This window comes from Myotis yumanensis, unplaced genomic scaffold (assembly GCF_028538775.1).
Source record: "Myotis yumanensis isolate MYYU_CA2020_CCGP unplaced genomic scaffold, mMyoYum1.0.hap1 SCAF_1, whole genome shotgun sequence".
Lineage (NCBI taxonomy): Eukaryota > Metazoa > Chordata > Mammalia > Chiroptera > Vespertilionidae > Myotis > Myotis yumanensis.
In genome coordinates this window covers 3,923,367-3,937,669 of record NW_027223752.1, presented here as the reverse complement: position 1 = coordinate 3,937,669, position 14,303 = coordinate 3,923,367, and the positions used below count along the sequence as shown (strand labels likewise).

The 14,303-nt window shown below is 62.0% G+C and overlaps 1 protein-coding gene across 2 annotated transcripts in view; it reads left to right on the top strand.

Annotated features, from left to right (window-relative positions):
- The window catches only part of SYNE3 (spectrin repeat containing nuclear envelope family member 3), a 71,339-nt gene that overhangs the window by 22,561 nt on the left and 34,475 nt on the right, over window positions 1-14,303 (top strand). For both annotated transcript variants that reach the window (XM_070412567.1, XM_070412576.1), the window contains exon 2: window positions 9,844-9,999. In XM_070412567.1, the coding sequence (XP_070268668.1) occupies window positions 9,856-9,999 (144 nt within the window). In that variant the 5' untranslated portion in view covers window positions 9,844-9,855. The remainder of the gene's footprint in view (window positions 1-9,843; window positions 10,000-14,303) is intronic.

The following is a 14,303-nucleotide window of genomic DNA, read 5'->3' as shown; positions in this document are numbered from 1 at the left end:
GGGGACCCAAGGAAGGGAGGGGCTGTTTCTGTTGGTGGCTGGAGCTGGGAAGTCCCCCTCGAGTGGCTGTGACCTGGATCTTGAAAGGGGACAGGGCGGTGACTTCTGGAAGGAGGTGAGGAGGGTGGGGTGCGGGAGGACTTACCAGGCAGAACTAGCTGGGGAGGCAACACTCAGACCCTAACTGTCTAGCCCCGTGGTCGGCAAACCATGGCTCGTGAGCCACATGCGGCTCTTTGGCCCCTTGAGTGTGGCTCTTCCACAAAATACGACGTGCGGGCGCGCACGTACAGTGCGATTGAAACTTCGTGGCCCATGCGCAGAAGTCGGTATTTTGTGGAAGAGCCGGTATTGTGTGGAAGAGCCACACTGAAGGGGCCAAAGAGCCGCATGTGGCTCGCGAGCCGCCGTTTGCCGAGCCGCAATTTGCCGACCACTGGTCTAGCCACATTGGGGCCCTGGGGAGTGTTGGCTTCGTCATCCAGCCAGGGTTTCTCCAGGGCCTGAGGGATTTCTCTGGAGAACAGGAGTTCTGTGAGAAGTCTTGACTGTTCCCTCTAATGAAAGCCAACAGCACAGGAAAAGGCCTGTGCTTGGGGCAGTGCTCTGAGAGGAAAGACGTTTCATCGGTTCATCGGAGACGGCCCTCATCCTGAGGCCCTCCGTGAGGAGAGCGGGTTCCGAGGGTGAGTTCCTGTGCAGCCAGCATTTTCTCTGAAAGTCCTGCTCACATGTATTTGCATGCAGGGGACACAGGAGGAGTGTGGTGAGGTGTGTGTGGTCAAACCTGCTGCCTTGGGCTGTGGCCCAGACAGTGCAGGGAGGGGGTGCGGGCTCGGAGGGAGGCGTGGCCAGGCGGCCAGTCAGGTCTGGTGGGTTCGGGTATGACTGATGCCTGTGGGGACGATTCCTCACGAGAGAAGGTGGGAGGCACCCGTGATCCCCAGGGCGGGGGAGAGGCTCTGCCATGCCGTGGGGACACTGCTGTGGTCACCTGGGCAGGAAGGCGAGGGCAGGCGTGGGAAGGCTGCTGACACCCCGGAGGCTCAGCCACATCGGGCCAGATGGTCTGAGGGAGGGGCCTTGTCACCGGCCACGTGGGGCAGCAGTGCAGGAACCTGGGTGCAGGGGCTGCTGTGGCTGCTGAGCGTGGGGCTGGGGTGTGACCTGCAGTGCGAGACCTCAGCATTGACCCGATGCTCGCTGTTCTGAAGAAGCAGAGGCCGGCGGGTGCCTGCTCGGCCTGCCCAGCCTCTCGCCTGTGGTCTGAGGTGGTCAGTGTCTCATGAGGCCCAGACCCATTCCCCGATGTCCTGTCCAGGGCCCTCTGACCTGCAACCAATGGCCAGACCCTGCCCCCCAGACTCTAGGACCTCCCTCCCCTGGCAGCCATGCTGCCAGCAGCCGGCTCTGACCCTGTGGCCAGGCCCCCTCAGAACCCCAGCCGGGAGCCCTGGAGCCAAGCACCCCCCTTTGATCGCCCCTCCTTTCTGGGCAGTCTAGCCTCTGCTCCCCTCCCCTTCCACCCCCCCTTCTCTCTTAGTTGTCCTGTGCCTTCTCTCCCGCCCAGAGTTATATTTATTTGGCAATGCAGTGCGAAGGACAGCATCTACAGAGCGGAAATCTTGTCTTCCAGACTCGGCCTTTTGATGAAGAGCTTGGGCTTAGCGGATTTCAGAGCGATGGCAATGCCATTTTATAGCCAAGGTGTACGGGGGAGTCGCTGGGCCAGAGAGCAGCTGGTTTTCACGGCCAAACTCCACTTATGGGTGATGGAGAGCTGATGGCCAGCCGCCCTCAGCACGTGTCAGGAAAGCAGCCGCCAGCCCATCCCCTCTGTGGCTGGATGGTGGGGGCCCTCCCAGCCCCGTGCAGGGCTCCTGCGTATCCATTCGCAGCCAGTGGCAGAGGGTTGGGGAGCCGCCCTGCCATCGGGTGGCTTTGGCGCAGCCTGGGTTACCTCTCAGGCGGGAGAGAGCCCCCCATCATTCCCGCCTCGGCTCAGCTCCCGTGGAGGCTGTGAAATAGAATAAGGTGTTAGGGCGAGACTCCCTCCTTCCCTCTGCGCTCTCTGCTCTCAGAACCGCTGCAAACGCCCCCGGACAGAGAGCTCCCGGGACCCTCCTGGGGTCTGTGTGGTGCTCCGAGCGGCGCTTCTCCAGAACCTTGTCTGTGACAAGTGAACACAGGCGCGGCCCCAGCAGCCACTGGGACGAGCGCTGGGTGAAAGCCAGCCGCACGCAGTCCCTGACATTCCATCTGTGCCCGGAGGAGCAGTGGGAACGGGCCATGGAAACTGTGTGTGGCAGCGCAGGCTGAGTCACGGGGAAGCCGAGCGAGTCACGGGATGGGAGGACACCGGGCCTGGCCTCCGGCTCAGTCTGGGTGAGGGCCCCGGGCCAGGTGGGGGAGCAGGCACGCCAGGCGGTCACTGCCTGCTGTGGGAGCGGGAGTTGACTCGGGTCTGACTCCGGAAGGCTTCTGGGTCCCAGAACCAAATGCCCGCGGGTAGCAGGGCTGGCACAGGGCCGAGTGGCCAGGCCCCTGTGGGCAGCTGGGGCCTCCGTATTATCTCCAATTCTAGATGCGTAAGCGGAGGCCCGATGCATGTCCAGGAGACGGCTGCTGGAACTAGTAGAAGCATGGACGGAGGCGACCCTGGAGGGCTGGCTGCCCCAGGCTCCCGCACGCATGGGCAGCTGTCCGTGGGCTCTGGGGGGGGAGGGGGTTTCCAGGCAGGGCGTGGAAGCCAGGTCGCACTGTGGTATTGAAGAGCAGAGCGTCTGGACTCAGGCCACCCCGAGTTCAAGTCCCATTCCTCTGTGGATACCGATCGTTGGTCCTCAGCGTTCTCAGCTCTAAAGGAGGGATGGGACTCAGCATCTCATGGGGCCTCTGCAGGGGGCGGTAACCCTTTATCACCGAGCCAGGCACACGGGCTGCCAGGGACACGTTGGCGGTTACGATTATTCCGGTGAGTCCTGGATCTACCACTTTGGGCGGGCTCGCAGCCATTTTTTTTTAAAGTATATTTTATTGATTTTTTACAGAGAGGAAGGGAGAGAGGTAGAGAGTTAGAATCATCAATGAGAGAGAAACATCGATCAGTTGCCTCCTGCACACCCCCCACTGGGGATGTGCCCGCAACCAAGGTACATGCCCTTGACTGGAATCGAACCCGGGACCTTTCAGTCCGCAGGCCGACGCTCCATCCAATGAGCCAAACCGGTTAGGGCCACGGCCATTTTTATAACGTGATGATACTGGCCACATGGCAGCCACTCTGGGAACCCGACTTCGCCCCCGTCTCTACTTGGAAGGGTTTTGGGGTCATATTGTAGGGGTGTCCCTACTGGGTGTGGTTAAGTCCGAGCAGGATTCTTGGGGGGCCTGGATCACCGGATGGCAGTGGTGGTCTGGGGTCTGCACATTTCCTGGGAATGTGTCGGAGGGATCGAGGTGGGGGCTGCTCCATCCTGGCCCTTATGGGGTGTCTGCCCCTTCCTGGTGGCACCGCAGACCCGGTATGGACCTCCTCCTGCACCTCCTTCACAGGCCCAGGAAGGAGAAGGGGGGGTCCATGCCAGCCCACCCCCAGGATACGGAGTTCTGAACCCCAGTTGGCAATCGGGGCTGCTCTGGCTGGAGGGCAGTGCCAGGAGATTCCTGTCGGTGCCAGATCCTGTGGTTTTTCCTGCAAAGGCTGGTTCCCCGGAGACCAAGCTGCAGCTCAGCGGCGGCTCAGGGGGCCCCAAATCAGGGCAAAAGGGGCTGCTTCCTTCGCAGTTTCCAGACGGACAGCCTGGGCCGGCCTGGCTGGGGCCTCATGTCCACGCCTCCTGCCCTGTGCTCTGCCCCGGGCACAGGGGCGGCCCTGGGCTCAGAGCCAGGCTCCCTGCTGGCCCAGGGGTTTCTCCCACAGCGACAGCCTGTCCTCCCTGCCTGGGGCCGCTCTCCTTTGGGGCCCGGGGCCTGCTGCTCCGTGGGCCCAGCCTGCCGGGTCTGGTAATGCCACCTCCTCCCGTCGTCCCTCCCCCCCAGCACCATCCCCCAGGACCAGGGTGGGGGAGGGGCCGATCCTCATCCCCTTTTCTTCCCTGGCAGCTCCAGTGCCCCTGGCTCACAGCTGGACTCAGAGCGGGTCCCCTCAGGGGTGCGACCCTCAGGGGTGCGACCCTGGCCAGTCCTCCCAGGCCCGCTCGGCGCTCTGATGGGCGGTGGAGTTGGACCTCCCTTTGGAGCCAGTGTGGTCAGCGAGACCACCTGGGGCGCTGGAATCTGACAGAGCCAGGTTCAAGCCTTAATGCTGCCACGGCTCTGTGTCCCCGGCCGGATGCTTCGGCATAAGTGTCTGCGATGGAGAAGGTGAGGGCAGCCCTGTCCTGAGCAGGTGCCCGCAGCGTCCTGAGAGGAAGGAGCAGGTGGAGGAGGAAGCTCTGAGGTCCCCCGGCTGACCCTGCTCAGCCTCCCTGCTCCCCCTGCTGCCTCCTGCACAACTGCCACCATGACCTGCCTCTCAGACGCCGAGGACTGAAGGGGCAAGGGAAGGGGAAAGGCCAGCGCCGCCTCTCCCCTGGCTGGCTGTTTGGTTTAAGCCCATGTCCCCTTCTCCAGCACCTTTCCGTCCACCACCCACTTTTAAAAAAAATTATATTTCTACCATTTAATTCACCCTGAACCTTCCCTGTGACTCAGATTAAACGCTCCCGCCCACCCGGCGTGGCTCAGTGGTTGAGCGTCGGCCCATGAGCCAGGAGGTCACAGTTTGATTCTCAGTCAGGGCACAGGCCCAGGTTGCGGGCTCGGTCCCCAGTAGGGGGTGTGCAGGAGGCAGCCGATCAACGTTTCTCTCTCATCATTGATGTTTCTCTGTCTCTCTCTCCCTCTCCCTTCCTCTCTGAAATCAATTAAAAAACATATTAAATAATGGAAAAGAATTAAACTCTCCCCCTGCTGAGCTGATGACTCAGATTCTGGAAGTTTCTCGGCCTCACAGTCCGTTCCTGGGGAAGCGTGTCCCCAGCGGCGCCCCGGAGTCTCGCCCACCTTCCGTGGACCGGTCTTTCTCACAGGCCGATCAGTGGCTTTTTAAAAATAAATCTTTATTGTTGAAAGTATTACAAAGGTCCCTGTTTTTGATCAATAGCTTTGATCCGGTTCGACCTGAGATGTGCTTTGTCGTGACCGTGCCATCGCCTGCCCTGACCCAGCCTGGCGTCCGGGAAAATAAAGTCCTTTCGCACCCGGCTGTCCTTCGAGATAACCACACCGATGCTGGGAACCAGGCCGTTTCCGTGCTAACTGCCTCCTGCCCAGACCCACGCCAGCTGGCACCAGGAAGGGCTGTGGCCTCTGCCCAGAGACACGCCTGCAGCCGCACCCAGAGCAGCTTCTGGGAGCTGGAAATGAAAGTCTGTGTTGTTTTTTAAAATCCTGAGCACATTTTTTTTTTTTGCCAAAATGGTTGGGCCGGGGCTCCCAGAACCAATCCTAGGTCCCTCTGGCCTCGACACCTACCCTCCGCCAGCTAGCCCTGCCGCCCGCCGGCCACGGCAGCTCCCTGTGGCCGCTGGCTGCAGCCTTGGACCATGACAGCGAGGGTGGCAAAGGACAGCCATAGGCCACATGGGCTGGCCGTCTGTTTTACTAGTAATACAGCCAGTGAATGTGGAATGGGTCTTGCATGTTTAAAGCAAAAATACGCTGTAAAATCAAAGAATGTGCAACAGAGACTGCATGTGGCCTGCAAAGTCTAAAAATATGTATTGTCCGACGCTGAACAAAAACAGAGCGGCCCGGCTGCTCTGAAGGTCCCTGGGCAGCGCCCGGAAGGCTCTGGGCCTGCCTCGGAGGGGCCGGTGCTGGTCCGCGCTGGCGGAGGAGGGGCGCCCCGGGAGCCAGGGGCCCGGCCAGATCGGGCTGACAGCTGAGGGCGGAGGCCACTCCCCAGCCCAGCTCAGGGCCAGGCGCGGCCTGGCTCACAGATCTCAACCCACAGCCTCAGAGGTCCCTCCCTCAGATGCCCTGTGCCACACTCACAGGGGAAAGAGGGGAAACGGAGGCCCAGAGAGGCCGCGGCGCCTGCTCCAAGGCCAGGGTCCTCTCCTCTCCTGTCTGATCTTAGGAGGCCCCTCCGCCCCGCTCGGCCTCATACTGCACAGTGTTTGCTTTGCTCGTTGGTTTCTGTAGTTGACTTTCCCAAAGCGCCGGTCACTTCGCTCACTGGCCCCGGGCGCTGAGCGAGGAAGGAGCCTCTTCGGATGGCGAGGCTTTGGGGAGTGGGCGTGCTCTCAGCAGGGGGGACAGAGGTCGTGCCCGGTGCTGGCTGTGCCGACGGGTGAGGGGGCTGCCCGCTGAGAACGGCACGTCTGCCTGGGCTTGGTGGTGAGGGGCTGGAAACGGGTCACGCTGGGGCCTGGGGGCCAGTGGGTGGACCACGCTGCCACAGATCACTGAAGTGGGCGAGTGGATTTGCGTTCTAGAGAGAAAGCCTGTTTCAATGGCGACCTGTGGACAGGTCTTGCGATGGAAGGCGTTCATGAAGAAGTGTGTGGAGGGTCGCAGGAATTCCATTGGCGGTACTGCGATCGGTTTCCCCGTAACCCTCCGCCTCCCAAGCCTTTGTTCTGAGGAGCCCACAGGAAAGGTTACGAGCCCAGCCCACTCCACTCACAACCCGCACTGGCGTCTAGCTCACCCACCGCAGCCCCCACCTGTTCCACGTGCACTTTCCCTCGGGGCATCTCCAGGCGGGAACGCTGCCGCATTTGCTGCCGTGGCCGTGGCCGTGGCCGTGGCCGTGGTGGAGGCCAGCTGGGAGCACCTGCCTCATCCTGGGTTTCGTTGAGTTGGAAGGGAGGGGTTTGTGGGAACAGGACGCGAAGCCCGGCCTCTGAACTCTGCCGCCACCTCACCACGCCCCAGGGGGTTAGGCCCGTCCGCGGGGCTGATCCGTGGGTCAGAGGCCTGTCTGAGCCCCGCCGTGCCCGCGGACCCTGTGCTCCGTTTGATGTACCTCAGGGTCCCCAAACCCCCAGGGCTCAGGGGCCCGGGCATCCCCCTGGGAGGGTCGTCAAACCCCGCTGCCTTTTGGTAACTAGAGCTCCCCATCGCCTGGCGGCTGAAACCTGGGAGCCTCGCTCCCCTCTCCTGGGTCTCGTTTTATACAAACGAAAGCGGAGCTTTTGGAAGCCGATCAAGTCACCCCCTAGACAGGAGATGAAAGCCACAGGCACCATGTTAGACGGCTTTTCCCAGGAGCATTCCCAGCCTGGGCGTGGCTGCGGGGAGCAAATTAAATTGTGAGAAGAAACCCAAGCCGCTCTGAAAGGAAGCCTGTTTGGGAGGCTGAGCCCTGGAGGGTGGGTGGGGGGTGGTGGGTGGGCCCGCTCTGGGCACCCGCTCCCCCTCGCCGCGGGCACCCTTCCACGCGGTCCGAGGGCAGAGCCCGCCCGTGCAAGGCCCCGGGAGGGTGCCCAGAGTCCAGTCCACGCCTGTTGTACAGCCCACTGGTGGCTGCAAAGAAAGAGCTGGCAAACACCTCAGCCAACGTTAAGAACGGTTTGTTTGTTAAGCAATGGCTGCCCGTTCTGGAAGATTCAGAGTGCCTAAGAGGAAGAATAAGGAAACAGAACCTTCCAGCTGTGGTTCCATCCACCACAGACAACTGTCCTTCCCCAAGGGGCCTCCAGACACCATGCCAGGGAGAGGCTGGGGGCACAGGGGCGGGGCCTCGCCCTCCTGCCCACGCCCCTCGCGCAGGCCAGGCCCATGAACACGCAACGGCAAGGCCTCCCAACCTGTCTCTACACCGTTTTTATGTGGTGGTGGTTCTGTTTTGCTTGTATTGGTTGTAGAGCTGTGACCACGACATGTGCCATCTTGTCTCGGTTTTTGGTGCTGTCATTTGACGCTAAGAATTCTCCATCACAAATTCACCTGCAGCATATACAGTGGGGCCTTGACTTACGAGTTTAATTTGTTCCGTGACGGAGCTCATAACTCAAATTACTCGTATGTCAAATCACTGCGACGTTCGCTGTGCCAACTAGTGGTGAGGTATCTGAAGCTGGCTCATAACCCGAATTTTTTTGAGCTTGCAACTCAAAGCAAAAAATAGGCCAAGAGACGGCTTGTATCTCAAAAAAACTCGTTAGTCGGGACACTCGTAAGTCAAGGCCCCACTGTACTTTCGTTGGCTGCACAGTATTCCGAAGCCTACGTGCAGTGCGCGTCTCTCCTTACGCCACCCCCGGTTTCGGGCAGTTGGATTGTTGTCAGTTTTGGTTTGTCTTGTTTTGCCATTTTAACTAATGCCGCGGTCGGTTTCGGGTGCATGAAACTTTATACCAATTCTGGGCTATTTCAACGACATTTCCTGGAGGCTTACTCTGAAGGCAAGGCATTATGGGAGACTGGAGGGTAAGCTAGACACATCCTTTACTTAAAATGCAGATTTAAAGAATTTTAATCCAAAGTAGCTTGGAGTTCCCACACACAGACAACAAGGACTGGCACACAGGGGAGTTTTGCCTGCGCTTGGAGGGGTTTAGAGAAAGAGAATTTACGCACCGCGGAGGGGAGGGGGAGGGAGGGCGGGCAGTGCAGAGAGGGGCTGGTTAGGCCGGACACCTACCAGCAGGCAGGCCTCCCAGGGCAGGTGGTGTGTGGCTCAGCGAAGCGATGTCGCCGCGGAGCCCTGGTTGGTGGACGAGCAGGCCCGAGGCCCGGGGCTAACAGACCGTCCTGCCTGGCATGTTACTTTCAGGGGCTAGTGTCAGCTTGGCTGATGCCAGAAGTGGTTTCTGAAAGTGAGGCTTTGATTCATTCAGATCAAGATTCATTATCTGCCGCTGACACCTCAGGCCACTGAGTTTGAGAGTCAGAGAACGGTCCCCTGCATCCCCAGGTGGGTGAGCCCCGAGCAGGGAGGCTCAGAGGCCAGAGAGAGTCCCCACCTCCCGGGCGCCCTGGGCCCGCTGTCGGGCTCCCCCACAGGAGAGCCAGGCCTGTGCGCCATTCCTGCCCGTCTCCAGGCCTCGGCTCTTTACAAACACAGTCACCCGGACGGACTGTGTCCCCCTGTCTGAGCACAGGGGTGGGGTGGACCCGTCCATAGTCACAGTCTCCCCCACCCTCCCGGCCACCATCCACCTGCCCTGGGCCCCCATCCACCTGTCCTGGGCCCCCCATCCGCCTGCCCTGGGCCCCCATCCGCCTGTCCTGGGCCCCCCATCCGCCTGCCCTGGGCCCCTCATCCGTCTGCCCTGGGCCCCCCATCCACCTGCCCTGGGCTCCCCATCCGCCTGTCCTGGGCCCCTCATCCGCCTGTCCTGGGACCCCCATCCGTCTGCCCTGGGCCCCCCATCCGCCTGTTCTGGGCCCCCCATCCGTCTGCCCTGGGCCCCCCATCCGTCTGCCCTGGGCCCCCCATCCGCCTGTTCTGAGCCCCCCATCCGCCTGCCCTGGGCCCCTCATCTGCCTGTCCTGGGACCCCCATCCACCTGCCCTGGGCCCCCATCCACCTGCACTGGGCCCCCCATCTGCCTGCCCTGGGCCCCCCATCCGCCTGTCCTGGACCCCCCATCCACCTGTCTTGGGTCCCCCATCCACCTTCCCTGGGCCCTCATCCACCTGCCCTGGGCCCTCATCCACCTCTCCTGGGCCCCCCATCCGCCTGTCCTGGGCTCCCCATCCGCCTGTCCTGGGCCCCCCATCCGCCTGTCCTGGGCCCCTCATCCGCCTGTCCTGGACCCCCCATCCACCTGTCCTGGGCCCCATCCACCTGCCCTGGGCCCCCTGCGTCCCGTCCACCTGCCCCTTCTCACCTGGTCCTGCCTCCAGCCCGCAGGTGCCATGACTCAGCAGCCCCAGGAGGGCTTTGAGGGCAGCGTGGAGGACGCCCGGGAGTGGATGAAGGCGGTGCAGGAGCGGCTGCAGATCAATGACAACACCCAGGGGCCCCGGGCCGCCCTGGAGGCCCGGCTGCGGGAGACCGAGGTAGGCAGAGGCCTGGCCTCGCCCCTGTGGCTGGGCCGGGGTCCCTCCAGCTCAGCCCCAGGTTTACGGGGCGGGGGAACAGCCCCAGGTTTACGGGGACTGTCATGGCGGGGCGGGGGGAGACTCGCCAGTGTTCCTCAGACTCCGGTGTTCAGCCTCCCGGGGAATTGGGGTTTAAGTGCAGATTCTGATCCCGGAGGGGGGCGGGCCCGGAAGGTGGCATTTCTGAGATGCTCCAGGGGACCCACTGCTTCCGGTCCTTGGGCCACTTTCAGGGTAAGAGTCCAGAGCCCCCCTCTGCCCTCCTGGCCTGGCAGGGGCTCATATAGCCAGGTGGGTCCCCAGCCCAGCTGGCCCAGCCCTGGCTCCCTTCCTCCCTGTGGCCAGGTCTGGGAGGGCCCAGATTGGCCTTCGGGGCCTGGAGAGGGGCTGTGCCCCATGAGAGTGACTCCTTTGGCTTCTCCAGGGCCTGGTCCCCCTGCCCCCATGCACCAAGCAGGGCTCAGGGCATATGGAGGTGCAGAGGGGGCGGGGTGAGAGGGTGGCAGCCTGGGATACCAGCCGAGGCCCTCGACCTTCTTCTGTAGCAGAGGGGCAGTGGGTTGGAGGTTTGGAAGGTGGGGGACTGAGGGACAGGAGTTGGCAGCCCAGAGCCCCTTCCTTCCTCAGATGACAGGCTCCTCATGATCAGATGATTATTCTCGGGGGCACTGGGAGTGGGGAGCTGAGGCTCATTCAACACCCACTGTGCTCACGGCCGCACTATCCGGGCTCCAGTTTCATTTCACAAAAGCCCGGTGAGGGTGGTTTTATTGTCCGCACTTTTCAATCGTGAGACGCATTCCTAGACACAGTGACGGGCCCAAATCCGAGGCTGAGTGCGGACACCTGGGCAGGGGAGGTCAGCGAGGCAGGCCCTGTGCTCAGGTTCACAGTGTAACAGGGCACAGGTGTGCACATGGTCCGGGCGGCCACACAAGCACGAATGAGGAACATCCATCCGTAGCAAGGATCTGGTGATGTTATTCTCCTCCTCTACAACCATCCGTGGCTCCCCATTGCCCACCGAAGAAATACCAACGTCACCTGGAAAAGCCACTCACTGCACAGCCCTATTCTCCAGCCTCATGCCCTGCCCCCACCCCCACCCCCACCCCCAAAACCCCACCTTCCAAGCACTGCCGTCTCCTGTCGGCAGAAAACCTCCTAAACTGCCGATCACTGCACCTTTGTCTGTGCTGCTGCCTCTACTTGGCACACCTTTGGTTCGGGTGCAGGTGTGGGTGTGAAATGAAACACGCTGCCCGCATCTCTCCTGATCGTCCCCCTCTGCCCCCCACCCCTGGGGTTCTGCCTGCAGACACCACCGCCTGGCGGTGCACGCGCTGTCTCCGGCCGGTCCCTTTGGAACCTGCACCCTTTGCAGCAGGTCATGACCTGGCTGGTGGTCTGGCCTCAGGGAAGCCAGGGTGGTTCTTAGGAAGAGCCATTGGCGAGGCCAGGGTGAGTGGCCCTGGAGGCCGAGGGATCGCTTCCATGGGGGGGGGGGGGGGGGGGGGGTGTTGGGAGGGGGCAGAACCTGACCTGGAGCCTGGGAGCGGGGCCTCGCGTCCTGGGTGTGCCCTCGGGGCTCTCCCTCCAGCTCTCCCACGGGCTCAGGGACGCTGATCTGCTATGCGCTTTGACATTTCAAAACCGACTTTGCAATAAAAAAACACTCACTCCTGTGGTCTGGTAAAGCCAGTGGCTGGTGCCTTCTTCGCCTCCGGGTCCGGGACCTCCCCCGGCGTCTAGCGTCTCCCTGGGGCCCCTCCACCAGCTCGGTGATGCCCAGCCCAGGGCCCGCCGGCTGGGTGGCCGGGAGGTGCGGGTCCGTCCTGCTCTGAGGTGTGTGGCCGGGAGCGAGTCCCGTGCCCTCCCACGACCTGGTTCTCCATCAGTGAGACGGGAGAACCGCTCGGCCCTCCTGTGCTGAGCTTCCAGGGCCCGCATGGAGGTGAGGCATCTGGGAGGGAGCCCGAGAGGCTGTTGGTCCCGGAAGCAGGACACAGAGGCTGAGAGCCTGAGTCCGGGGCCCAGGCCTGGGTTTGAGTCCCGGCTAAGGCGGTGGAGTTTTCTGAGTTCCTGGGGAGTTTTCTGAGCTGCGGGCTTCGGCGTGCTCCCGGGAAGGGGCGAGGTGCTGCCTTGCAGGAGGGAGGAGGGTCGAGGGGAAGGATGCCTGGCGTGCCTGGCTCGGCGCAGGGCCCGCGGCAGAGCCGCCCACTGAGGTGTTGTTTCTGTGGCTTTGGTGCAGGGGTTCAGGCACGCGGCCGTCCTGCCACCCGGGGCCTCGGAAGCAGCTCCTAGGTCCCCGGCTCATCTCTTCGTCTGCTCCCAGCCTCCGCGCCTGCACTTGGGCCTGCGCAGCCAGGTGCCTCCCAGCCGGCCCCCGGGCCCTCTGGTCAGGGGGTGCCAGCATTTCCTGGGGCCTGGCTTCCCAAAGCTGGACGCTCTGTCCCTAAACGCTCTGTGCGTGCCCCTGCTGGCTTCACCTTCGTTCAAGCCCCATCTCAACCGTCTGCCCATCACGGAGGCTCCGTGCCAGTGCCGCCTGCGCAGGAAGCCCTCTTGGACCCCCCCGCCCCCTGTGGAGCTCCAACAATACATGGTGTCTCATGGCCCTTCTACAGCCTCTGTGCTCCTGTCTGCAGACCCCACTCCCCCGCCCCAGCCTGCAGACACCGCCATGTTTCTTCCTCCTGGACTCCAGTGCCCAGAGCAGTGCCCACAGCTGTACACAGCGCAGACCCCACAGCTGTACCCAGAGCAGTGCCCACAGCTGTACCCAGCACAGTGCCCACAGCTATACACAGCGCAGACCCCACAGCTGTACCTAGTGCACTGCCCAGAGCTGTGCCCAGCGCAGTGCCCCAGTGAGGTAGACAAAGCAGGGATGGTTATCTCAGGGTGAGAAAGGGAGGCCCAGAGTGGTCGAGAGACCTGCCTGGGATCACACAGCTACCCGTGGGCCTCCTCCCCTACCGCACCCACAGGGAGGGTCACAGACAGCCAGCCCCTGGGACATCAGCCTGTGAACGTGACTGCCAGCCCCCTTCATGCACACCAGCTGGGGAGGGGCGGGAGCTTTAGGTACATGCAGACACCGAGGTAAGGAGACAATGATCTCAGTGAGCCGTCAGCCCTGGCGAGTGCGCTGTGAGCCAGGCCAGTGCTGATGTGCTCCCTGTGGCTGCGCTCCCTGGAGCCCTGGGGCGGAGCCGCCATCTCCCAGGTCAAGGCCTGGAGCGGGAGTACCAGGGAGTGGCCTTGGAATTGGACCAAACTTTTGTTGCCAAAGAACTGGAATGATCACGGTTAATAGTAACAATAGCTGACAGGTTGTCTGTTAGTCTTGGTCCTCCCAGCAGCCCAAGCCCGGGTGAGATTACCTGCAGGATGTTCCTGGGGCCAGAGCCCGAGAGGCTGGGAGGGAGGAGGCCCAGCTAACCCCATAGTACTCAGCCAATGCAGGTCCGGCCCGAGTCCAGGGGAGGGGGAGCGACTCAGACTGCCTTACCGTTCTGAGGGGGTTTGGCAAGGCCGTGGGTCATCCTGAACCAGACACCCCTCACTGGAGCCCGCTGTTCCCCAGGAACGGGCCTGCCTCAGCATTCCTGCCTGGTCCCTGGTGGGAGCAGCCGAGGGGCAAGGCCTTGGTGCAAACTCAGAGATGATTCTGGAGCCTTGGCTGGGGTCCTAGGTCAGCCCCGCTCCCCACATAGACCCGAGAAGCACAGCCTCACAGCCTCACACCGTGACACGTACTTTGTCATTTAATTCTGAAAAGAGAATCTGAGAGCTAAGTACTCTGAACGTCCCCATTTTACAGATGGTAACACCAAGTCCAGGGAGATAATGACACTTGTCTGAGTTCACACAGCAAGGCCACGTGAGGGAGGGAGGGAACTCAGGTCACCAGGCAGTTGTCCTTCAGTGCTCGCCTGCGAGAGACGCTCACCTGTCCGAACTCAAATAGCGGACCAGGAGCCATGACGTACGGCGAACTGAGACCTTTAATGCGGTCTTGCAAGAGCGGTGTCTGGTTGAGCAGGCGCACTCAGAGCCGCCATCACAGGCTGTTTATCTCTACGGTGTGAGTCCCTGCCCCGGTTCCTGATTGGCTGAGTACTATGGGGTTAACAGTTCCCCCCTCCCCGCGTGTCGCCTCGGTCTTATTGTCCCTATTGGGTTATTTAAAGATATTGGCTGAGGCTTTTTTTTTTTTTAAGTTGTCTCCACCTCCCTCTGTCTAGTCATGGCAGGCA